Here is a 26,829-nt window from a genome sequence, read left to right as displayed (position 1 = left end):
CGCCAGTTTCGCACTTCCGCATCTGCGGTGAAAGGTGGCAGAGCTAGAGCGGTGTTTGCCAGACCAAGAGACGTCCTGAAAATCGGTCTTCTCACGTAAACGTCTTTGACAAACTGCTCTATGTCCACCACAAGTGTCAGCAAACTCGTCTGAATTCGGTACCGTCGATGTGCCAACTTCTGTTTGGTTGCGTCCAAACCGTTTGGGCTACAAACTAATGGGACCCTGCTGTGGAATGGGGAGATTCTCACGAAGTCGATGGTTTTTGCTCTACGACCCCCACAAGTGTCACAGGACTCGTCTGAAGGTAACCAATACTGGTTTTAAAAAACATATGGAAGTATGAAGGTAGTTTTGTTCCTACCCCAAAAAAGGGGTTAATTAATGAAATGTGTAAAAAAAAAACTAAATAACTAAAGATTTAGGACAGACACTTTTTTACTGTCCTTTTTGCCATTTATGAATGTGTTATTCAATGCGTTTCTATGGGCTTTAGTAGTAAAGGCCAAAATCAATATTTTATCAAATAATTTTTTTTATACCTAAAGGGGTCCTAAAATTCAAAATCAAATGGCTAAATGATCCATAGTATGACCATCTTAAAACAATTCCAGACTCTAAAGAATGAATATACCGGTCTTACCCATGGGTGGCCTCGGTGTGTGTATCTTTCTCTCCTGTATCCATTAACCCATCACTGTACTTGGCCCAGTGCCTTCACTCATGTGGGTCCTCTGTTGGTAAAGACAGGGTGAGAATCTCAATAGTCTGGAGGTGTCTTCTTTCCTTCATTCAAATTGGTCTGACAGTGCTGGACAGGTCAAATCAGGCTCCCCATATTGGTTCTGCCATATTGCTTGCACTTTCTTATCTTATTTTATCAGATCAGTGCTGATGAAGAAAAGAAGACACCTCCAGACTATTGACATTCACACCCTGTCTTTACCATGGAGGAACACATGAGTGAAGGCACTGGGCCAAGTACAGTAATGGGTCAATGGATACAGTAGTTTGGTCTCCCGAGTGACGCAGTGGTCTAAGGCACTGTATCGCAGTGCTAGCTGTGCCACTAGAGATCCTGGTTCGAATCCAGGCTCTGTCGTAGCCGGCCGCGACCGGGAGACCCATGGGGCGGCGTGCAATTGGCCAGGCGTCGTCCAGGGTAGGGGAGGGAATGGCTGGCAGGGATGTAGCTCAGTTGATAGAGCATGGCGTTTGCAACTCCAGGGTTGTGGGTTCGATTCCCACAGGGGGTATGAAAAAATAAACTAACTGTAAGTCGCTCTGGATAAGAGCGTCTGCTAAATGACTAAAATGTAAAATGTAAAAAATGTAGTGGGGTAAAGGGTGTTGTTAACCCATTGAGGGGTAAGTCTTACTGACAGAGCAATACTATTTGGGTTTGCAATCCCATTCTACCTCCCCTCCCCTCCAAGTATCTTGAGGTGTGTTCCACCATTGATAGCAACCTGTAACCTTTAATGGTTACACGTACTGTGGATGGAGCAAGACATGCTTCCCATATGGCAAGTTAGAGCTTTGAGACAAACTTGGTCTGCTTCCTTTGTTGTTTTGGAGTAGCCTAATCCATTCTTCATGTGTTGGAGAAGTCTGGCTTTACTCAGACCCCTTGCTGGCTGACTTCCCCACCCCTTCAGCTGTTGTCTGCGGTAGAGTCCCTGTGTGTGTGTGTGTGTGTGTGTGTGTGTGTGTGTGTGTGTGTGTGTTTGTGTGTGTGTGTTTGTGTGTGTGAGTTTGCGTGTGCGTGTGTGTGTTGGCTGTGTAGGTGCATTAAGGATTAAGCATTGGGAACATGCTGGAGTGGCAGATCTCATAAAGTTACGATTTATGGATCAGCCCAGATCCACCTCAGCCCTTCAGTCCTGAAAGACACCTGCCAGACAGACATGTTGTTTACATCCCATCTCCTCTGCTTGGAGATAGAGGGAGATATCATTTGATCACACAGAGTTGGAGGGCTTTCGTTTCTGCTCAGATATCTGGGACAAAAGTGCAGCGGATCGATAACCCCTTGTCAGCCATGTCTTGAGTGATCTCGTCCTTCCCCTCCCTGGGTGGAGTACAAGAAATCATTGCGCTGTGGGCGGATGGACTACAAATGCCATATACAGGAGATAATCTCAGCTGGGGCTCTAATATATAACCTCTAGTTAAAAATGCCTTTGCTATGCCTATCTATCTGTATCAAGCAGCTAAAGGAACATTGTGCCTTGCGTCAATGCCAAATAACAATACTAATACATTGAATCAACCTCAATGTCAAACTGGCACAATCACACCTCATCTACTGTGACAGAGCATGTGTGGAACCTGGTGAGCATTCAAGCACAAAATAGCTACAAGCCGCAGGCCTAATGTTGATGGGGAGAGTTGCACTGACGTACAGCACTGTGACACACAGTGCAATCAAATTATTATTGAGTGGCAAGAGATGGGTCAAAGAGTGAGAAGAAGCCAGCTGCAGTGTTAGTATGTTAGCTTCACTGACAGCCTGGGAGCCAGTCTACTTCAGCCAACTTCTCTCATTGGCTCCTCTGCACACGTAGACAAGTACACGCATGCACATTTATGCACGCACACACACACACACACACACACACTCACACACACACACACACTCACACACACACAGGCCTGTCCACACACACAGGCCCGCCCACACACAGCCCCCCCCCCCACCGACACACTTTATCACAACATCAGTCTCCACCAGAAAGATCTTGCTGCCCGAGAGCGCTGCTCCAAGCCTCCAGTCTCCCGCTCAAAACCAGTAAAATAAATTCAAACATCAAACATTGCAGTGATTTGAAATCAGTAATGTAACTAGTAATTTATGTACACTTACACACTTTTTGGCATATTCTGTTTCAGCAGATCATAGTTGTCTCATTACAACAATGGCCGCCTGCCTATTCCTTCTCAATACATCACATACTGTATATCTACAGAACATGAACCGAGAGAAGGGCAATAACCAAGAACAGAAAAGGGCTCCTATACCAGCAGCTATTGGTTGAAATAAACAGAAGGAAGAGATCTCTGCTGATTTTGAAGAAACCTGGCTTCCCCTAAGTCAATAGCCAGATTGGAATTCATATTAAGGCCTATTTACAAAATTCTTCTTTATTGACTACAGCTTGGGGATTTTCACCACTTAGTGTGTGTGTTTCGATGTAAATGATTTGGAGAAGACAGCTGGCTGTTTTAAGATACACTGACCAAGGGATGGGATAAAGCCTTTACCAGCCTTCAGAGGATAGAGGAGGTGAAAGATTGGGATTTGTTAGACGAGGGATACAGCAGATGAATGTGTGTGCGTGCGTAAGTGAGTTTGTGCGTACATGCAGTCTTAGAAAAAAAGGTTCCAAAAGGGTTCTTCGACTGTTCCCATAGGAGAACCCTTTTTGGTTCCAGGTAGAACCCTTTTGAGTTCTGTGTAGAACCCTCTGTGGAAAGGGTTCTACGTGGAACCCAAAAGGGATAGCACCTTTTTTTCCAAAGAGGGTGTGTACTGTATGTGTCCCTTCCCACCAGCACTAATAATGGCAGCATTTCTGCAGCTTCGTGGGCAGTTAAAGACCTGAATCTTACCTCAAATGCGTTTTTAATACTTCAGTGCCTTAAATGCTAGAGACAGATTAAACAAACATCCTAACTGTCTTGTACCAACTGTCAAAATAATAACATACCACATTTTCTCAGGGTTCATCCAATGGGCATTAACAGACCTGAATCTGACCTCTTATGACACAGCCTTGATTTCTGCACATCAAATGGGTTTATCGTACTTGAAACACTATAATCCCAAACTCAGTTGCAGATAAATCAGGACTCGCAGTGCTTTTGAAAATGCCTTTGTTGTCTCGCTTAAAAAGTATGGATTGGTTATGTAAACGGCAGAGAGAAAGTGCTTTTCACTCAGTCTCGGTGGAGGCATCTGTCAAGGCCACCTCTTTTGTATTGTTAGAGGTGTCTGGTAAGGTGTGTGAGTATGTGTCATGCCAGTCTTGGCTAGTGTGTGCTTTGTTGTGTGGGTTTTGGTGTGTATGTGTGTTTGCGCACGTGTGCAAATATGCGTGTGTGTGTGTGTTAAATACAGAGGCCTGGCACGGGCTGAATCTTTATCTCCTCTTTGCAGGGACAGTGAGGCTGCAGTATGCACTGTCAACGAAGCTGTCTGAGCTGACAGCTCCTGAAGCAAATTGAGGAGGGCAGAGCTCTGGGATCAATACAGCAAACCAGCCAGGAGGACATCGCTGAATGCATATCTCAACTCAGGATATGTCTCCCATAACCCGTTCAATACAGTTTCTACTCCATTACAGTTAATTGGGCAATGAGGAGTCTAATTTGAATATTGGCCGTGAGGGAACGACTCCCAGTCCACCATTTTAGAAGTTAGAGGCTGAAAAGCATTCAAGTGAGACTTGGCTTATAAATAATGCTTGTGAGCTGACGTAAGACGTTGTCGTTCACATAATTCTGTCTCCCGGGTTCAGAGTTATTTTCCATCTTACGTTCTTCAATCACAATGCCTCAAACTATTTCCAAAGAACTGATATATATCCTCCCCAAAACAAGTCATGCATTTTCCCCCAGTCGCTGCAACTGGTGAACATTTGGATGCTGGATTGATGAGTCCTTAGCCATTTACTGCAGTGTGCTAAATCAGGGTCTCAAAGAGTGTTTCTGGGTAGTCTTAAACAAATCTACTTTGAAACAAAAGTATACACCTCACACACATGGTTTTGGGCTTTAAAAAAGAAGACACCTGTACCATGTCAGATATAGAGTTGAAATATATTCAATTTTGAGTTTACATTCCAATATGACACTTTATATACATCACAGAAGACTGAAATATACAAAACCGTTTGACCTAGAAACACCAGATTTTTGCAGAAGAACATAATCATGTTTATTCATTATGAAATTATAAAAAATATTAATACCATTCCATCCATAAGGCCACTAGAGGACGATTTGGTCATTTGACTGCAGGAAAGGGCTACTAAAAGCATGTGACTGCTGCCGGTGACACAACAAGTATGTGCCAGTGCATAAAGCAGGCGTATTACGCTTTGTCATCCAACGTGACATTCTCCAGACTCACTGGGAAAAAAACACCACAACAGATCTGCCGAGTCCTTAACACTCAAAACACTGCCAGCTCCCCTAGCTGCTTATGTTACCAACAAACTACCCATGAACCAGGGAGATAATTTAGGAACGCTTTGAATAATACCCAAATTAAAGTTGGAACAAACAGAAGCCAGGCGTATCCAAACCCTAGAAACCTGTGGGACTGGGTGTATTAAACTGGCGGGGTTAGGGCAGGGAACATGACTCATGATTTGTAAGACTTCCTCTCTGTGGCTCTAATAAAGGGAGCCATGGGTGGCCGTGGTTTTTCACAGGAAGCAGACACTGACGCAAGTGCAGGTGAGTGGTCCGGAGGAAATGAAATTACAGCTGAGAGGGTTATTAACTTTTTTTTAAATGAAAAATGTCACACAGACTGCTGTTGTCACACAGACTGCATGTTAAAAAAGACAGTATATTTAGTGTTGGTTAAAATTGTGTTAATCAAAATAATTTCAAGAGGCTTTTCTTGATACATGTCAAATCTCAATTTCGCAATTTTAACTTCATAATTCATATTGCGTATGTACTGAGTTGGACTTTCGAAAAGGGAAAGGGAGGGAGTCCTGTCGACATGTAAGGTTTTATCCTTCCATAGACACATTTGACAGACAAACACTTGTGATCCCTGACATTCAGCTGGCTCTTTGACTGACAGCTCAATATGGCGCAATCACTTCACCCCAGTCTCACTCCTGGTACCTGCTCACCAAGTCTCTTATGACTGTCAGTGGTACCTCCACCCAACACCACCTTTACATTTTATCCTATTTCTCCCTTTCTGGCTTACCTCTCTGTGTCTCTGTCACTCTCTGTCTACCTCTTTTTCAGTCTTAGCTAGACTAAATCTTTCACAACAGAGTGCACCCCCAGATCTTGCCGTCTCTCTTCCCCTCTCTGTCCTCATGTCCACATCCCTGTGTATGGCTGTCTCCCCCATTTCCCTCTTCATCTGTCTCTTTTTTCCTTCTTCTTTCATTTGCACTATCTTTGATTCTCTCTCTAGCGATGGAGGCTAGCTACAGTGCCTACTGAAAGTCTACAGTCGTGGTCAAAAGTTTTGATAATGACACAAATATTAATTTTCACAAAGTCTGCTGCCTCAGTTTTTATGATGGCAATTTGCATATACTCCAGAATGGTATGAAGAGTGATCAGATGAATTGCAATGAATTGCAAAGTCCCGCTTTGCCATGAAAATGAACTTAATCCCCCCCCAAAAATTCCACTGCATTTCAGCCCTGCCACAAAAGGACCAGCTGACACCATGTCAGTGATTCTCCCGTTAACCCAGGTGAGTGTTGACGAGGACAAGGCTGGAGATCACTCTGTCATGCTGATTGAGTTAGAATAACAGAATGGAAGCTTTAAAAGGAGGGTGGTGCTTGAAATCATTGTTCTTCCTCTGTTAACCAGGGTTACCTGCAAGGAAACACGTGCCGTCATCATTGCTTTGCACAAAAAGGGCTTCACAGGCAACGATATTGCTCTAGTAAGACTGCACATAAATCAACCATTGATCGGATCGTCAAGAACTTCAAGGAGAGAGGCTCAATTGTTGTGAAGAAGGCTTCAGGGCGCCAAAGAAAGTCCAGCAAGCGCCAGGACCGTCTCCTAAAGTTGATTCAGCTGCGGGATTGGGGCTCCACCAGTGCAGAGCTTGCTCAGGAATGGCAGCAGGCAGGTGTGAGTGCATCTGCACGCACAGTAAGGCGAAGACTTTTGGAGGATGCCCTGGTGTCAAGAAGGGCAGCGAGGAAGCCACTTCTCTCCAGGAAAAACATCAGGGACAGACTGATATTCTGCAAAAGGTACAGGGATTGGACTGCTGAGGACTGGGGTAAAGTCATTTTCTCTGATGAATCCCCTTTCCGATTGTTTGGGGCATCCGGAAAAAAGCTTGTCCTGAGAAGACAAGGTGAGCGCTACCATCAGTCATGTGTCATGCCAACAGTAAAGCATCCTGAGACCATTAATGTGTGGTGTTGCTTCTCAGTCATGGGAGTGGGCTCACTCACAATTTTGCCTAAGAACACAGCCATGAATAAAGAATGGTACCAATACATCCTCCAAGAGCAACTTCTCCCAACCATCCAAGAACAGTTTGGTGACGAACAATGCCTTTTCCAGCATGATGGAGCAACTTGCCATAAGGCAAAAGTGATAACTAAGTGGCTCGGGGAACAAAACATCAACATTTTGGGTCCATGGTCAGGAAACTCCCCAGACCTTAATCCCATTGAGAACTTGTGGTCGATCCTCAAGAGGCGGGTGGACAAACAAAAACCCACAAATTCTGACAAACTCCAAGCATTGATTATGCAAGAATGGGCTGCCATCAGTCAGGATGTGGCCCAGAAGTTAATTGACACTGAAGAGTCAACACTGCAAATATTGACTCTTTGCATAAACTTAATGTAATTGTCAATAAAAGCCTTTGACACTTATGGAATGCTTGTAATTATACTTCAGTATACCATAGTAACATCTCACCAAAATATCTAAAAACACTGAAGCAGCAAACTTTGTGAAGACCAATACTTGTGTCATTCTCCAAACTTTTGACCACGACTGTACACACCTCTTGCACAGGCTTCACATGGCGGCCTTAAAATGTAATCTAAAAAGGAATTACATTTTTAAAAAATCCTACAGGTCTACACAACCTACTCCACATTTTGAAAGTGAAAGAAAATTATAGAACTTTTCCCAAACAAAATAATAAACAAAATAACTAAGATGTTTGATTGAATATGTCTTCACACCCCAGAGTTAACACTTGATGGAAGCACTATAGGCAGACATTACAGCTGTGAATAATTTTGAATACGTCTCTCCCAACTTTGCACAACTCTTAGGGCAACATTCACTCGGTGGGCAGTTTATTAGGTATGAAAATGATTCGCTCCTACAGACAGTGAGTCATGTGGCTGTGGCTTGCTATATAAAGCAAGCAGACAGGCATTGAGGCATTCAATTACTGTTCACTTGAATGTTAGAATGGGCAAAACTAGTGACCTAAGCGACTTTGAGCGTGGTATTATCGTCGGTGCCAGGTGCGCCGGTTCCAGTATCTCAGAAATGGCCTCCTGGGCTTTTCACGCTTGACAGTGTCTAGGGTTTACCGAGAATGGTGCGACAAAAAAACAAACATCCAGTCAGCGGCAGTCCTGTGGGCGAAAACTGCTCGTTGATGAGATCGGTCGAAGGAGAATGGCAAGAATCGTGCAAGCTAACAGGCGGGCCACAAACAGATAAATAACGGTGCAGTACAACAGTGGTGTGCAGAACGGCATCTCGGAACGCACAACTCATCAGTCCTTGTCACGGATGGGCTATTGCAGTAGACGGCCACACCGGATTCCACTCCTATCAGCTAAACACAAAAAGAAGCAGCTCGAGTTGGCACGCGATCACTAACACTGGACATTTGAGGAATGGAAAAACATCTCCTGCTCCGACGAATCCCGGTTCCCGTTGCGTCATGCTGATAGCAGAGTCAGGATTTGGCGTAAGCAGTATGAGTCCATAGCCCCATCCTGCCAGGTGTCAATGGTACAGGCTGGTGTCGGTGGTGTAATGGTGTGGGGATTGTTTTCCTGGCACACGTTAGGTCCCTTGAAACCAATTGAGCAACGTTTAAACACCACACCATTCCCAGAAAAATTCAGGCTGTTCTGGAGGCAAAGGGGGGTCCGACCGGGTACTAGATGGGTGTACGTTATAAACTGTATGTCCATTGTTTCTGTCAAAATTGCTCAAGCTCAGTAAATTTGGTTGGGATATTCAAACCTGGACTCTGATTTTCAAGCAAATGTAAATCAGGACTGAGACTGGACTACTCAGGAACACTCAATACCTAATGGAAAGCCATTCTGGTTTGTATTTGGCATTAACATTTGTGTTTTGTTAAAACTCTATGCAAGGATTAGGTTTACAGAAGATTGAGTCTGGTTTTCCTCTAACTTTTTACCTGGGCTTTGCTCCTTTCATATTTATTTTCACCTTGACAAACTCCCCAATCCATGTAGGTGAAAAGCATACCCATAACATGATGCACCACAACAATACTTGAAAATACAGAGAGTTTCACTTTGTGTTGTATTGGATTTGACCCAAACCTGTAGTTTTAATTTAGACCAAAAAGTTAACTTATTTGCTGTGTTGTCTTGCAATATTACTTAACAGGCTTCCTTCATTCACTTTGTCATACAGGCCAGTAATGTGGAGTGAATGCAATGTTGTTGATCCTCTGTATTTTCAAGTATTGTGGTGGCAGCATAATGTTGTGGGTATGCTTATCACCGGCAGGGACTGGGGAGTTTGTCAGGATCAAAATAAATATGAAAGGAGCAAAGCCCAGATAAAAAGATAAAGGAAAACCTGTGGTAGTCTTCTGAAAACCTAACCCTGGGATAGAGTTTTTTTCAGCACGATAATTACACAAATTGTAATGCCAAGTCAATCCAGAATTGCTTTCCAAGAGGTGTTGAATGTTCTTGAATGGTCCACCTTTTTGTCCTCAGAACAGAGACAATGAAGTTGACAATGAAGCACATTTTCTGTCATCCAAATGACAAATGTGTAGAATTGCAGGAAATTAGCTTTAAAAGAGCAACATTTTGTCTCTGGGGCCAAGAGGAGGGCCTCTAAAATGTTCAATCGGAAACTGTGCCATTGAGTGTGTCAATGCTGCTGGGTTTTTCATGCTCAACAGTTTCCTGTGTGTATCAAGAATGGTCCACCACCCAAAGGACATCCAGCCAACTTGACACAACTGTGGGGAGCATTGGAGTCAACACAAGCCAGCATCCCTGTGGAACTATTTTGACACTTTGTAGAGTCCATGCCCCTAATAATTTAGGATTTTCTGAGGGCAAAAGGGGTTGCAACTCAATATTAGCAAGGTGTTGCCCTAAGAGTTGTGCAAGGTTGGTAGAGTCTTATTCAAAATGATTCACATCTGTAATGGCTGCCAAAGTTGCTTCCACCAAGTATTAAGTGTGGGGAGTGAAAACTTTCACAATCAATACATCTTCATTTTGTATTTTGTATTAATTTGGAACATTTTCTATACATTTTCTTTAACTTTGAAAATGTGGAGTAGGTTGTGTAGATCAGTAGGTAAATAATGTAATCCCTTTTTAGATTTACTTCTAAGGCAGCAAAATGTGGAGACTGTGCAAGGGGTGTGTAGACTTTCACCATCGACTGTACATGTGATGCGAATTAACCTAGAAATCTTAGTGAGGACCCTCTGAGGCCCAAAGCCTCTCTAATCGTGGCGCAGCGTGGCGGCTAAATTTAACCAAACAGACAGGCAGCACTACCATTGGGCCCCATCCAGTGTATGATATTAATGTGCTCCTGGAGGGATTATAATGCAGCTTACCACTGTGTATCAGCTCGCTGGAGGAAATTTGACCCTCCAATACTGTGCTCAGATGTTACACAAATGCGTCTCTCGGCTAAACAGTATAATTTCTGGATTTGTAAAAAAAAAAAAAAGCTGTCTTTGAACCTGACAGAGCTGCCGTGTGGTCCATCAAAACAAAGCCCTGGTCTAAGGTGTTATGTCTGACGTTGCTGGAGCACGATTGGGGAGTAGCTTCAATCTGTGTTTGCTGACTGACTGACTAACAAGGTTCTTGTGTGTTACATCACACATACTCACTGCAGCTGGTCAATATGGTCCACTATTAAGACTAGTAATTGCAATCAAACTGAGTCATGTTAAATACAGGTGATCAAATTCCCTCTGATATCAAAGGACTACAACATGTGGCATCAGCAGACTGGAGGCCAGCTCTCAGGGTCGACAGGGGTGCATGGGTAATGTATGATTTTTGCTGTACAAACACACAGAGAGCATGAAGTTCGTATCGGTCAATACTAGCTTCATGATTCACTCATGAACACTAGCTACATACAGTTAAAAAATGTATCTAAAATCAAGGATCCACTATTGATCTCAACTCGTATTGACTCTTCACCACCAGGGAATTCCACAGGTAGAGCCAAGATATAGCTCGATTAGGTGTTTTCTGTTATACTACATGCGGAGGTCAGTCCTACTCTGGCTTCATATTCCATCTCTACGGCATGTACTCTGTCCTCCTTACACTCTTGCCGAAGAGGTGGAGGTGGTATGAGGTGAATGGACGCTGAACCGAATCACTGCAATGAGAGGCCGACATTGAGTGAGGGCGCCACTGTACATTAGGAAATGAAAGGTGCAAATCTATATTTTCCACACAATTAAACAATTACGTGTCCTGCGGAAGCTCGAAGGTCCATGGTTGGCAACGGTGGCTCGTTCACCGGCCCGCACTCTCTTTGCAGGAAATTAGATCTAAATCTGGCATAAACAACACAGGAACATGGACATACATTAGTGTCTGGGCTAATGATGCTGTGGCGGTCTAATGCCGGGTAATCAAAGCGTAAATGAGGCTTGAAAATGGCATCGGCCTAGAGCAGTGCATCTTATTATTATCTATACCCTGTCTATATGTACATATCTACCTATAATACCTCGTACCCCTGCACATTGGGTCACACTTTATTTGGATAGTCCAAATTTTCCATCTGTAGATGTTCTACAGATGGTCATACTATCAACAAACTGTTTATAAGCAACTGCTTGCTAAGGTTACAGTCAGGATTAGGTTCAGAATAAGGGTAAGGGTTAAGTTTAGGATTAGGGTTAAATTTAGGGTTTGGATAAGGGTTAAGGTCAGGGTTAGAGCTAGGGTTAGTAGATATAGTAGTTAGTTGAAATGTTACTGATAGACTGTAGAGCATCTACAGATGGACTATCCAAATTAAGTGTTACCTTTATTTTTAGTTTATTTTTACTCAGCATCGTTGGGAAAGGGCTCGTAAGTAAGCATTAAACTGTAAAGTGATTTGATTAGCATTTATGCATCGAACAGAAGGCCAGGTTAAAACGAGAGAGATAAAAGCCCTACACTGGTAATGTTTAACGTATGACACATTACACAATGCTCTTTATCCTACTCAGCGTGCCGGGTTAGTGTAACATCATCATCAGTGATAGAGAGAAAGGACAAACCCCTCCGTCTGTGAAGGCACCAGCCGTGTATGTGTGTGTTTGTGTGAGTTATTTGATTTGTGATTTTAGGGGTGACCTGCTCATCTTTGGTATGAGCAGGTGGCACACAAGCCTTGTTCCTGTGTCTGTAAAGGTGTCAGGTGTGTATGTGCCTGCATGGGTGTGACCTGTGCCATCTTCTGAATACCAGGCAGCATTCCCATTTCCGGCTTGGCATTCTTCTTAATGACGACACCACCGGGTAGCAGCTGGCACTCGGGGAAATGTTGCTATGTTGGCCAAAAGATTACACTTTTCCTGCGCTCCTTGTCCTTGGACTCCCACTCCGAATCGCTCAGAAAGGCCTTAAACCACGAGGATGCAAACTGTTTAACCCTTCAGAGGCCAAATCCAATTATGTAAAAGATGGAGAAATGATAAAGTCCAATTTCAGATTAGGACTGGGCTCCACTGCAGCGAATTGCAGAGAGTATCTGTTGTGAGTAGATGAATCCACTTCATCATCTAGAGCTTGGGTCCTCCTGAGCTCAATGACTCAGCCAACACTCTACTCCCTTCACAACATTGTAGGGAATCACAACAATGAAAGCCTCGCTGGAAAATGACCCAAATCGGACAATGTTCTTACACAACGCTGTTTATTTTTGGTGATAACCCCATTATCTAACTACAGACGAGTGTACAACAACCAGTGCTAGTGGTTATCTTAACCACAGGCCCAGGTCTCCTCTCCTGGTAAAATGCCTAAAATGTTGTCGTGCTCAGACAGATGTTGCTGACGCTGCTTGGCATGCGATTGCCGGGCGGAGAGGCCCTTCCGTGTTTTTTATGAGGTACCCTTTGAGAGAGGGAGGGAGGGAGGAGCAGAGGAAGAGGTAGAATAGATGGGCATAGTGGGAGAGATTTAAAGGAGATAGAAAGGAGTGGGAGGTGAGAAAGAAAGAGAAGCAGGGGTAGAGGGAGATAGGGAGAGAAAAAATAAGTGGGGGAGGGAGAGAGAGAGAGAGAGAGAGAGAGAGAGAGAGAGAGAGAGAGAGAGAGAGAGAGAGATGGATGGATGGATGGATGGATGGATAACTAATTGGTGTGAAAAGGCAGACTGGGTAAACGTTCCACTGGTAAACGTTCCACTAATGTTATGAATATAGAGGGTTCATGGCAGTTCTCTGACACAATAGCATATACATTTCACCACCCTTCCACACCATAGCAATTCAGTGAATTAGATAGTGATGACTCATTGAATATATAGTGATGTTACATTGAATATAGCTTCATTTTGGACGATAACACCTCTCATGGACACTGTTATCACATACATTTGTTAGCATTTTGCTAGTGATGTTCGCATAGTTCTCATATTGCCTAGCATGGAGCCACGATTCCGGGCACTGTCCACAATCCGGGATGATTCTCAAAGCTTTTCCATTGTAAGAACGTCTATATTGTTGGCTGTAATGGATTGTTTCCGCATCCAAGTCCCTTTAGGATAATGGTAACGACAGCCATACTTATTGGGTTAATTTGCAGTGTTCAACCAATTTTAGCCTACCACAATACCTTCCAGTGTTCTATGTATCATGCACACACAAAGCAACATCCATCCCTATACTGTTGGGCCACATGAGACTTCTAAGGGGTAGATTCCTGTCTTTTCTATACTGTACTACTGAATGTAATGATATGGTTCAGCCCCTCATGCTGGGTAACACTTGAGGGAGAGGCCCTTGAGTATGGCAGGTGGCTATCGCTAATACCTGATAACAGCAATCAGACACAGATGCACTGGAGTGGGACTAATCCTTCCGCAGCCGGTGGTGTACCCCACATCAAAACACAACACACAGTGCCACTCTGAAAACAGTGTTTTTCCTACCAACCATCCAACCTCAGATCACAACTATTACATGCGGACCACACCGCCCGTGGTGTGTGCGCAAGCGTTGCAAAATAAATGCACACATACATGTTATTCAATAATTTCATCCAAACTGCTCACGCGCGTCAACTACCGTCTGCGTAGCCTGAGGCTAAAACAGAACTTGGTTCTATTTTTGACGCTTGACGCACTGCAAGTCCCGCCTCTCCCATCTCCTAATTGGTTTTTGAGGAGCATATACTCACGTGGGTTATTGAAAGATGAACTGAGGTCCACACTCCAGTCCAGTTGGTGGTGGCAATGCACCTTAAAGTTGGTTGCCAACCGCCATATAAAGTCCACAGAAGAAGAAGAAGAATTGTCAGAGTAGAGGACACACGATTTTGTGTGACTCAAAATGGGTCAAAATTCTACAAAGATCCAGAAAAAAAGGACCTTGTGCATTTCAGGTAAAATAACAACCCACTGTTTATATCCCAAGACAAATTAATTAGCAACAGCAAGCTAGATAGCTAAATGTACTTGAATGTTTAATGTGTTTTGACCTGTCCCCAAATTAATATAGTTGGTTCAGTGTTCGTTTTGATATTTCAACCTGCATGTCCTGAACGCTTATGGTGTGGATGGGCAAAATCAACACACGATGGCAGACGCATGCGCGTGCATGGTCTAGTCAGCATGTTAGAGGGATTAGGGTTTACGAGTGCTGTGATGATGAGGATTGGAAATGAAGAGGGAGGGTGTGTGTGTGTGCATATCCGCGGGAAGTAGGGGTACTGAGGGTGGAGAAAAATACTGTAGGCTACATAATGTATCATGACCCAGTGGTTAAGGTCACAACATTAAATCACATTTATAGTTTTGCATTGAAGACGATTTTCTGCGACATGCAGCCGTGATTTTAAGAGCAGACGGTTCATGTTTGTTGCCTTGATGTAAAATATTTAAAAGGATGTGATCTGAAGGGTTTGACAGGACATAACAATATATGATTGAAAATAAAATAGGGAGTGCAGCGAGTGAAAATGTTGTGTGAGGTACCGTGAACTTGAATCCAGATGCTTTATAACTAATCCCATAAGCACACTGAGCACCATTTATGTGTTTGAGCTACTGAAAGTGGCCTATTTGCAGTTGTATGCATTCAAAATATGTTTAGTGATGTATTCTAACAACGTAAACATGCGTTTTATTACTTTCTGAGCAAAAAAGTAGGGATATTCGTATGAAACTTCCTGAGACATTGTCTAAATATGGCTACTCGCAAAGAGCCTGGTTGGCTCCACGATCCCTCTTCAAGCGAAGCGCGGCTGGCGTTGTTCTCAAAATGCACCACTTTCTCCCTCCGTCTCGAAAAAGCCACTGCTTTCGGTTTGGGGCTCTGAAATAGCAAACGTTTGTGGAAGTCAATGTATTGTATATGATTGTTTTTATTATAATTTTTTTGCTGGAACAAATAGTAGCTTACTAAACTTTATTAATCATAATTCACGTATTACTATGTGAGCTTGCCCTCTGAGCTTGCCCTGTGTTTTACAGGTAAATCTTCTGAATAAGAACATTTGTCTGAATGTGATATCCTGGCTTTGAAAGGTTAGATGCAAAGAAGTAGATATATATGATATCAACTATCTCTCCCTCCCCTCCCGGAGGACCTGAGCCCTAGGACCATGCCTCAGGACTACCTGGCCTGATGACTCCTTGCTGTCCCCAGTCCACATGGTTGTGCTGCTGCTCCAGTTTCTCTTCTGTCTGCGCCTATGGAACCCTGACCTGTTCACCGGACTTGCTACCTTGTCCCAGACCTGCTGTTTTCAACTCTCTATCTCTCTACCTTCACCTGCTATTTCAACCTCTAATTTCCCGGCTATGAAAAGCCAAGTGACATTTACTCCTGATGTACTGACCTGTTGCAACCTCTTCAACCACTGTGATTATTATTTGACCCTGCTGGTCATCTATGAACGTTTGAACATCTTGGAGAAGAATCTGGCCTTAATAGCCATGTACTGTTATAATCTCCACCCGGCACAGCCAGAAGGGGACTGGCCACCCCTCAGAGCCTGGTTCCTCTCTAGGTTTCTTCCAAGGTTTCTGCCTTTCTAGGGAGTTTTTCCTAGCCACCATGCTTCTACATCTGCATTGCTTGCTGTTTGGGGTTTTAGGCTGGGTTTCTGTATAGCACTTTGTGACATCTGCTGATGTAAAAAGGGCTTTATAATACATTTGATTGATTGATTGAACTAACAAGAGAAGGAATATTACTCATCCATAAAGGGCATTTTCTCAGCTACCATGGATACTAGTGCAACACAGACATTGTCCCATAGTCGTGCCATGGCTAAAACTCATAATATCGATTGCACAAATGCTTAGTGTGCAGTAAACTGCATCAATATCTGCTCTTCAGCTGGTGCCACATAAACACTCGTCCCCCACTGTGGTGCGTGAATGTGGACATTAGCATTTTACAAACTGGACCGATGGAGCAGTGACACACTCGCACGCCGTGAACTAACAAATCACTCAAAACACACACCAGCCAACACGTCCACGTAAACACAGAGACGCAAACACAAAACAAACATAACCGGGCCCCACTGCCAACACCCCCAGATGGCAAATGGGTCCATTTTGTGGGGCGTAGCGGCGTTTCAATGGCCATTGTGGCGGCAGGAGGGAAAAATACTTATATCCGTTGCCAGTAAACCGTTGCACAGGAAGTGCTCATAAACAAAGACATGAAATGAACTCCACGGAGAGAGTAAACAAATAATAGCCCCGTAATGTGGTTGGTCTGGACTCAGGATAGTTATGTTAGCCTGAAGGTGACCATGGTAGGAGAACACTAAACTCCTTAGTCAGTCATTATCAGATGACAGCTGGCAGATAAGAGTCCTAATAGGATTCTACTGTATGTCCCTGGCTGCTCAAATCCCTCTCTCACCTGAGAGTGCTCCCTATACGCAAGGGTTCCCAAACTGTTTTGGTTCGTGACCCACTAATTTATGTATTTTCAGTTGCGAAAAACATACAGTGAAAAACCATACACAGACCAAAGAATAAGTAAAAAATATCATCTTGGCCGTGGAGAGAACATTTAGCAGTTTTATAGCTAATTTCCTGCAATTCTACACATTTTGACATGGATAATGCTGTGTTGTTATACTCAAAACATAACAAAAACAATGGGGGCCTGATTGTCTTTGAAGTTCTCAAAGATTCTAGGCTATTATCAAAAAATATATATGTCCATTTTCTTTTCTACACACATACTATTTGGTTTTAGTTGTTTAAGTTTACACTGAAAGCGTTTTTCCATACCGAAAATGTATAAAAATAAATAAATAAAAAACCACAAAAAATGCCACAGTTTGGGAACCACTGCCCTATAGGAATGGGCCTGGGAAGCGACGTGGCACTTTGCACATACTGTACTGCCTTACTGGAAAAGACTGAGTGCATAAGGTGCATTATGAAGGCAGGGCTACGTTCTGAAGCGGTTTGGATAAGAACTTAAATGGTTTTGGCACTGCAAATTAGTTTTTGCCATGCTCCCCCTCCCTTCCCCTTTCTCTCCATCACCGTCTCTTGCTTTCTCACCCCTGCTCTCTCCTTCTCTTGCTCTCCCATCCTTACTACTTAATTTTTTATTCTATCTCTCCCATCTTTTGGATCTCATTTTCTCTCTCACACCTTGTATTCCGTCCTCCATATCTCACCCACTATCCCTTCCTTATCTCCATTTCTACTGCTGTCTCCTTTTTCTGCTCTCCAGTCCCTACCTTTTCTTATCTTATCTTTATCTTTCCCTCCTTCCATAGCTCCATCTCTCTCTCCCTTCTTCCATATCCCTGGCTCTCCATCTTCCACCTATTGCTTTTTATCTCTCTCTCTCATCCTTGCACTCCCTCCCTCCATCATATCTTCCCTCCATGTTTATCATAACAACCCCCACCCCCACCCCCTCCCATTCTCTCTTATTTAGCGGTTAAGATAGGGAAGTGAATCCCTTTGGCCTGCGCTTCCATTAGGAGACACTACCAGAGAGACACTGAGGCTACCAAGGCGTGATATCTCAGAGGAGGTAAGACCCATGCGATGCGCCTCCGGTGAACACATCATCCCATCTAACCCTGTCAACACGTGCCGCCGCAGCTTAAAAAACACAGAGCCCAATCCACCGTATAGGGGAGAGAGGGAGGGAAGGATATGTAAGTAACACCGTTTCCTATGGCGCCACACAGTTGTGATAAGAAGGCCCCCTCTCTCGACCTCCGTGTCCAATCCTCGGGTGGAAGCGTTTAATGAAGAAAGTCGTGGAAAATGTGGGAGATCCGATCGGTTCTGATTACCCCTTGTGGGTGGGGAAACGGAAAGGGTGGTGGGTGGAGGGGATGTGGGTGATACACTTATCATTTTCAATTAAATTCTAGGATTAGTCAAAATGAATCAGAAAATGTTAATCGTGTTTACCCCCCCCCCCCCCCCCCCCCATATCTTAATGTATATTAGCCAGAGATAAATAGCGGAGATAGATAGAGAGGGAGGGAGGGATAGATTAAAAGAGAGAGATCTCCCTGGATGATTGGGTGCCTGGGGAGAAGGTTGCCAACCTCAGGGGGGAGACAACACAAATATTAGATTGAGTCTCCTGAGACGTGTCAGCCCAATTTAGGCTGGACTGCAGCGTTAAAGTCACAAACAAGTGGCAGACACTTAATCCCCTCTTCCCATGGCAGAGAGATCTCACATAACAAGACACTGGTCTAAGCAAATCCTAGTCTATGGTTTTATTCTTAGACTGGTTGCTTGAACAGTTCAGACTACATCTGTATGTTGATCTACTTCTTATCTGGCTATAACGGTAAGCAACTCTTGATGCTCTTAATTTACCCCCTCACCTCCCAATAACTTCCCCAGCTAAGCCTTGAGGAGGAAATTGCAAAAGTGTACAGCATGACTCCTCCACCATTTGCATAAATACTGTATAGTTCTGTACTGAACAGTTCCATTCCCGGCCTTAACCTTTTAGGGGTATACTGCCCTCTGTTCTTCAGCCTCTCACTCACTACAATCCGCCTGAACAGCTACTATAGCTACAACCACTAGCTAAATCACGCAGATGCTGTTATACTGTGTCAATCTAAAATACAATGTGGTCTCTTAGGGGTCTTTCACACCTAAATTGGTTTGGAGCCTTTTTTTCCGAACTCTGGCGCGTTTTCCCCCTTAGTTCGGTTAGTTTGGACTGGTGTGAACACTATCTGCACTCGGGAGCACACTAAACAACACACTGTGGTTCGCTCTAAAAGTGTGGTCTCGGTCCGATTCCATTCCATTCCTACCATGGTGTGGTGCAGTCCTGACCAAAAACAGGACAAGAACCAGAGATGCGCATTATTGTAGGCAAGGCAAAGCCATTTTGGTCATTTCTGGTATATCATCAAAATAAATCAATCACAGTTTTTGGACTTGTTCAGCAGTTTTTACGTGAATAAATACAATACAATTGGAAATTAATGTTGAAAGTTAAACTTATATTCCTGAAAAGGAAGTTGAAAATGATGTTGTCGCTGCTTCCTGTTGACAAGACATTTTGATAAATAGCCCAATGTCAAAACACAGTTTTAAAGTGCATAAACATTATGCATAAAGAGTTTGTGATATATTGAAAGCCTGAACCTAAAATGTACTCTCTACACATACATGTGCAACAATAGTAATCATATTACTTGTATTTTTTAAAAACCAGCACCTTATAAACTGTACACTGCACACGGGTACAGCTGTTAAAACTAACACAACTCAAAAAACACATGGACACTGGAGATGTTTTTACATCACTGGTTAGAGGACAACCTGCTGAACACAGTCAGCTACATTTCGGAATGTTGCATTTTGATATGGGGGTCACAAAAACAGAAAGAGAAACGCAACACTGTTTTGTAAATCACTCATCAATTATCACGTTGAAATCAATTACGTGAGAAGGGGGAGATGAGGTTGTACGTCCTGTTAAAAACTAACAGAGCTCAAAAATCACATGGAATCAGGGAATAATGTGTACATCACTGGTTAAAGGACAATTTCTAGAAGAGCTACATTTTGAAGTGTTGCATTTTGATTCAAGTGTGTCGCCAACGTGTTAAGTGTAATGCAACACTTTTTTTGTTAATCACTTCCACCGATATCACGCTGAAATCAATGGTACAGGGGCAAACATTTGGGGTGTAGCGCTGTTTAAACTAACACTATTCAAAGGCAACACGGAAACTTGGAATAACCTATACATGGTTGGTTAGATGAGAACTTGTAGAAGGCTTTTATCAATAATTTGGAATGGCTGATGTTGATTTCGGAAGGCTGCCATCATGTAAAAGAAAACAAACCACTTTTTCTATCAGTTAACTTAAATCACAACGTGGCATAGGATATCAACAGTGACCAAGGTTGGCTGCTATTTAAGTGTTAGTTTAACTGTCAAATCAGTATATTGTTGTGTGGCCAGCGACTTTTATAGAGAGACCGGACCGAATTTTCCATGCCATTTGAGAGTTTGAAAATCTCTGCGTTCTAAGTCCTGAGCACCCCAGTGCGTGTAACAAAATCAATGGTACAAAACCAAAGATATTGATCTGTTTTAAGCAATCGATCTTATGTCATCATGATGACTGTAAACCTTATACTAACATCAGCAATCTGAGGTAAAAAGGTGGTGTAATTCCACTCAATTTTAAGGGGTGAAAATGCAACCTGGTAAGGTAGTAACACAAACTGTCCACATTATGGAAATTAGCCAATATAAAATCATTTAATATGGCAAATAAATCAACATGTAAATTTAAGATGATATTATTTGTTGCACACTCACAGACTATCTATTACATCTATTTCTCACTCATTTAACCATTTAGAGAGTCAAAAGATTGCTCTCATACTCAATTTAACCGGGCGGCAGGCCTCGAATTTCCCTAATTTAACCGGGCGGCAGGCCGTGGATGCCCCCTTGTGTGGCCATAATGCCGACAAAACAAAATCCATGCCTTGCGGCCAAAGTGAATATAATAATTATAATTCCCTTCTCCTGGCTCGCCATGCTCTGAAGCACCTTTCACTCACATGGCTCTCTTGTCGGCTCCTTATCACAGGCCTGGCAGCTCCGAAATACAAGTGAAGAAAGACACATCGGGGATGCAATGGCACGCGTCAATTCCGAGGTGCACCTTGAAGATGTTAGAAGAACTGTCCAGATTTACTTTTCCTCAGCCAACTAGATGATTAATGAAAAGCAAAAGCACTAGCCTATGTCAATCTAATATCCCCCATAGTACAAAAGTTGACTCATTCTATTGGTCAGCTTGTCGTTCTGTGTGGGAAATAAGTATTCCAAACAGACTCTGGGACAGTTAGTTGTGAGAGGATAGATCCCAAATTCATAGAACCACTGTACATCAAAAAAACTTTTAAAAGCAATGAGGCTGATGCAAGTAGCCTAGTGTTTCAGAGCATTGGGCCAGTAACCGAAAGGGCGCTAGTTCGAATCCCCAAGCTGACTAGGTGAAAAATCTGTCTATGTGCCCTTGAGCAAGGCACTTAACCCTAATTGCTCCTGTAAATCGCTCTGGATAAGAGTGTCTGCTAAATGTAAAATTACAATAAAAAACAGATCATAACATTTCACTTAAAATGTTGATAAACTATTATTTCTTAATATTATAAATGTAACAATGCGCACACAGCAGTAGGCTGTACATGCACATTTTCCAAAATGCAATTCGCGGGAAACACCGCTCTCAAAAGCGCACCACTAATGCGAGAGGTTTCATGTGACAGAAAGGAAGATCATTTAGAAAGAGGGAAGATCTAAAGATGCAACAACATGCATGGGTTGCCAATATGACTAGGATTGTGTCTTTGGCTGCTGGACAAATAAGGAAAGTGGTCGGAATTTGGCTAGGCTACTTTGAAATAATGCCTAATAATAAAAATAAATAAAATGTCCAGGTAAAAAAAAATATATATTTATGGTTAAATGGTTTCAAAATGCTCAATGCCTTCGCTCAGATTGCAAGGTTGGTGATGTCGCAGTGAGCAACAGGCACTGGTCTTTCGTCTCCTATCTGAACGAACAGTGCCTTGAGTATGTCGACAGAATCAAGCCTTTAGACATTCATATTAATTATCCTACATTTTATTTGTCAAACATGACTGGAATTTAGCCTATATATACACTACCAGTCAAGAGTTTGGACACACCTACTCATTCAAAGGTTTTTCTTCATTTTTACATTGTAGAATAATAGAGAAGTTATCAAAACGATAAAATAACACAGATGGAATCATGTAGTAACCAAAAAGGTGTTAAACAAATCAAAATACAGTATTTTTTATATTTGAGATTTTTTAAAGTAGCCACCCTTTGCCTTGATGACAGCCTTGCACAATGTTGTGTGCCCGAACAGCTGGAAAAAAACCTTACCGAAGTCCAAAACGAACAGAAACTTCACAAAATATCATCATAATATATGCACAAACTCTTCCGAACTGTTTCGGCTGGGAAGCATGTGGAAGTCTTTAGACACAATACTGGAAGTGAGTTGCTCCCAAATAGGTTGGTGACAAGCACACATGCCATATGGTGACTCAAGATAACATTTTGACAGCATTGTTGAGGACTTTAATTATAGACTATGAATTGCTACAATAGTCAGTGCATGACTGCGGTTGCCTGTTCATTACCTTGGCTTCCGAATTTGACGTTGGTCGGTCGAATCGAATTAGACTTTTAATATAAGCAGTCTGTCAAGGTGGCGAGACAGTAGTTAAATATTGAAGTGAGAAAGCATCAAGCGCAACATCTTGCCAAAAGAAACTCACCTGTTGCATTTCAACTACCTCCTACCTTGACTCTCCGAGGTAGTCGAGTTTCTTGTAAGACGTCTCGGATGACTCCTTCATTGTGGGTTTCTGCGCCAATTACATGTCGCTGCAAATGTGTCTTTCTAATTGCCCTATTGGTACTGCACATCTCACACAACACACTGCTTGGTTACAATTCATTTGCTCCTCCATGTTGTTAATGTGTGCTTCCTTATGCATCCTCTGTGAAACAGTGCCCAGAAGGATTGTGGTTAGAAAATGTCTGCTTCAACACACGTGTTCTGGCCCAGCGCACTCGGGGCGACGCAGCAACAGGCTAATACATTTCCCCCATTCTGTCCAAGACAATCAGATGTAATTGTTCCAAGATCGTACAGCAGCAGACAAGGTATATAATATTAGCAATAGCATATAACCACTATCACCTGTTGGCCATGATGGAGCACTGATAGGTTTCTACCATTCTGTCCAAGACAGATCTAATGGTTCCAAATGCATACAGCAACAGACTAAAGCATATCATCTCAGCCGCAATACCACATACCATACCAATACCACCAGTTGCCTATCTAGTCCATTGTCAAAGGTACTTGGAACTGGCATTGCTTTACAGTCTCTATCCAACCTACACTGACTATTGCACTTAAAAACACTTATGTCACAACTAACCCTAGTTGTTTTCACCATACTGTAAATGTACAAAATATTTTGTCCTCGACAATGTAAGCCATAATATAATCGTTGAAGAAGGGCTTGATTCCACTTCAAATCAGTGCTACTTTCAAGTTGAGTGCAACTCCATGTTCCTGTCTCCTCTCCATAAGAGAGCTGTGCGCTGTCCGCCAGGGCATAGGTCAACATCTGTCAAAGCCGGCCTATTCCACCCACTCCGTGCCGTTGCCATTCCATCCCCCAATCCGGTACAGGATAATAGGACAGGCAGGGCAGCCCTCTGTGTTTCAACAGAGCCCTCCACTTGGTTTAACCTTCACTGGGCTGCCCTGCTGTCACACTAACCTGTATTCACTATAGTGTCAAAAATACGCATTGGCACCCATTGGAGAGGAATTGGAAGAAATAGAAAACAGGTCTGGGGACCATTGCAAAATGCTGTAAGAGTGACATGCTTAGGTGACACTCACATGTCAGCCTGCACAATCATCAACAGGGCAGCTTCTGTTTAACGTTGTCAATAGGGATCAGTGCTCTTATAAGGGTTTTGCTTTTAGAGCATGCCAGCAGTAGGTGCCACGACAACCACTCACTGTAAGACACAAGAAATTTAAAATGTACTTGTCACAGGAGGTGCATTCCCTTGGCGGGCGACAACAGTGACCAGACTGGGGCAGATGCACACACGTCACACACACACAACAGTAGCTTGTACGTGCGTGCACACACACACACACACACACATATACTAATAGCTCATACGTGTACACATGCAGACGCACACAGACACACACGCACAACAGGAGCCTGCCAGCCTCGCTGTTTGGCCGGCTGCTCGTGTATGGATGTAAACAGACCTCTTGCCGAGACTCAACAGCACGCCCACAAATCCGACCGGAGCTCACTGCATATATCCTGCCTGCTAATTTAAAGCTAGTCAGAGAAGGCATGAATCACCCAGCTGAGAAGCCTCGGCACAAAACAGACACATTAGTCCAGACTTTAATCATCACATGCATAATCACATCACTTTTCTTATACTGGTAAAAAAAAAAGACCTGTGCTTTTTGGTACAATGGGAGTCTATAGCGTAGGAGTGTAGGAGTGCAATGTTGCAAGTAGGAAGGGGAAGCAACAGCCGCTCTGCGACAGCAACAGTTGGCTCTTAACAGTCAGAGAGTTAGCTACGCCACAGAGAGGAAGACGCATAGACACACCAGCACTCGGCAACCACAGATACTATAGAAGGAAAAGGAGGAGAGAGGGGGAGAAAAGGAAGAGGTAAAAAAGACACAGCCACACCAGACGGTTACTCGGCAACCAGACATTGAAGAAAGGAATGAAGGAGAAAGAAGAGGACCAAAAAGAGAGAGAAATTGTCTCTACTCACTTGAGTCGTCAGAGTCATAGCCCTCCATGTCCGGCTCCTCCTCCTTCTTGCCGGTTGCTGCGGGTGACAGGGCGGCGGCGGCACCGCCAAAGGCCCAGCCCGGGTCGTCGTTGGTGTGGGAGCGGGCCGGGTCATCCCCAGAGTTGTGGCTGGCCGAAGAGGAGCGCAGCGAGCTGGCCCGGATGAGGGCGGGGGGCACTGTGGGGGGGAGACCCCGCGGGTAGCGGGGGAAGTAGTCAGAGATCTGCTTGATGGGCTGGATGGGGCCAGGGCACACGTCAATGGCCATGTGCTCCTGGATGCTGATGGTGGTCTTCTCGCCTTTGCGTTGTGTCATGCATGCGGTCCCTTGGAGCGCCCACCCAGCCCAGTCCCAGTCAAAACAATAACAGTTCCCCAGGTGCCTCCCAAAACACAAAAAAGGCTCCAAGAAAAGTAAACACGTAACACCAAAGCCAGCCAGACAAAATTGTTATGGAATGTTTTTATCTTTTTAAGTTGTTTCTCTGAAGTCTATCCCTAAAGAAAAAGCCAGTAGTCCCAGTGGCGTGAGAGCTCCTGGCTGTAAGTGAGTGAGATGAGTAGGTCCTGGTGGCTCCTCGGACTCCTCCCCTCTAGCCTGCGCTGCACTGGGCTACATGGAGAGCCGTGGCTGGTCCACCCTGCAAGCTCTAACCATGCTGTCTGTCTGCCTCACACACACTGCTGCCTGCCTGCCTGCTTGCTCTCTCTACCACGCTCCCTCTCTCTCTACATCCCTCTCTCCCTCTACTCTACACCCTGCCCACAGTAGGTGTGTGTGTGTGTCTGTGTGTGTGTGTGTGTGTGTGTGTGTGTGAGAGAGAGAGAGAGAGAGAGAGAGAGAGGTATTAGTGAGGAAGGAGGAGGGATCAGCTGATGTCACTGCTTAGCAACCGAGCAGTAAACAGGAACCGCTGGCGCGGGTACTTAATTATGCTATTAGTCCCCATCCATCTGTCAGTAGGAGGGAGGCTCTGCCGTGTATGTGAGAGAAAGGCAAGAAAGAGAAAGAGCGATACTGAAGAAAATACCTAAGTGTGTGTGTGCGTGCTGTGGAGTGAAAGAGAAAATGTGCGTCTCTGAGGGACCACAACCGTAAATGTAAGTGTGTGTGTGTGTGAGAGAGAAGTGAATAGCTCCGTGTGAGCATGGGGACTGTAGAGCATAGGCATATGTGTGTCTGTGTAAGGAAGTGTGAGTGAGTGAGTGAGGGAGTGAGTGAGTGAGTGAGTGAGTGAGTGAGTGAGTGAGTGAGTGAGTGAGTGAGTGAGTGAGTGAGTGAGTGAGTGAGTGAGTGAGTAGGTGAGTGAGTGAGAGAGAGTGAAAGAGAGCGAGAGAGAGAGAGAGAGAGAGACAGACAGCGAGAGAGAGAAACAACAGTTGTGTGTGTAACAGACAGGGAGAGAGTCGGACACTAACCAGCACTTCCCAAATCCCCAGCTAATTAAAGACCATGTTTGGAATGAGCAGTGAGACAATTCAACAACAGTATGCCAGTTCACCTACTCGCAAATTAATCTCTAGAGAAACAGGTGCTGAATAACTACGATCAACATAATAACAATTAAGAATTGAAAAATGGTGTGTCTGAGTAGTTGTGTGGTAACACTCCTCACATATTAGAGCCCAGATGGTTGTGGGTTCAATCCCCACAACCACCTACAGTTGAAGTCGGAAGTTTACATACACTGAGGTTGGAGTCATTCAAACTCGTTTTCAACCACTCCACAAATTTGTTGTTAGCAA

The 26,829-nt window shown here is 43.7% G+C and overlaps 1 protein-coding gene across 1 annotated transcript in view; it reads right to left on the bottom strand.

The window, feature by feature from the left end:
* Window positions 1–25,399, bottom strand: part of LOC311136543 (double C2-like domain-containing protein beta) — a gene marked incomplete at both ends in the record, with an annotated part of 208,511 nt that extends 183,112 nt beyond the window's left edge. Inside the window, one exon of the mRNA XM_084170710.1 lies at window positions 25,063–25,399. Within this exon, the coding sequence (XP_084026836.1) occupies window positions 25,063–25,399 (337 nt within the window). The remainder of the gene's footprint in view (window positions 1–25,062) is intronic.
* Window positions 25,400–26,829: the final 1,430 nt, after the last annotated feature.

This window comes from Coregonus lavaretus (genome assembly GCF_964263955.1).
Source record: "Coregonus lavaretus genome assembly, chromosome: 10".
NCBI classification, from domain to species: domain Eukaryota; kingdom Metazoa; phylum Chordata; class Actinopteri; order Salmoniformes; family Salmonidae; genus Coregonus; species Coregonus lavaretus.
Note: the sequence above shows the minus strand (reverse complement) of the source record. Positions and strands in the feature narration are given on the sequence as shown.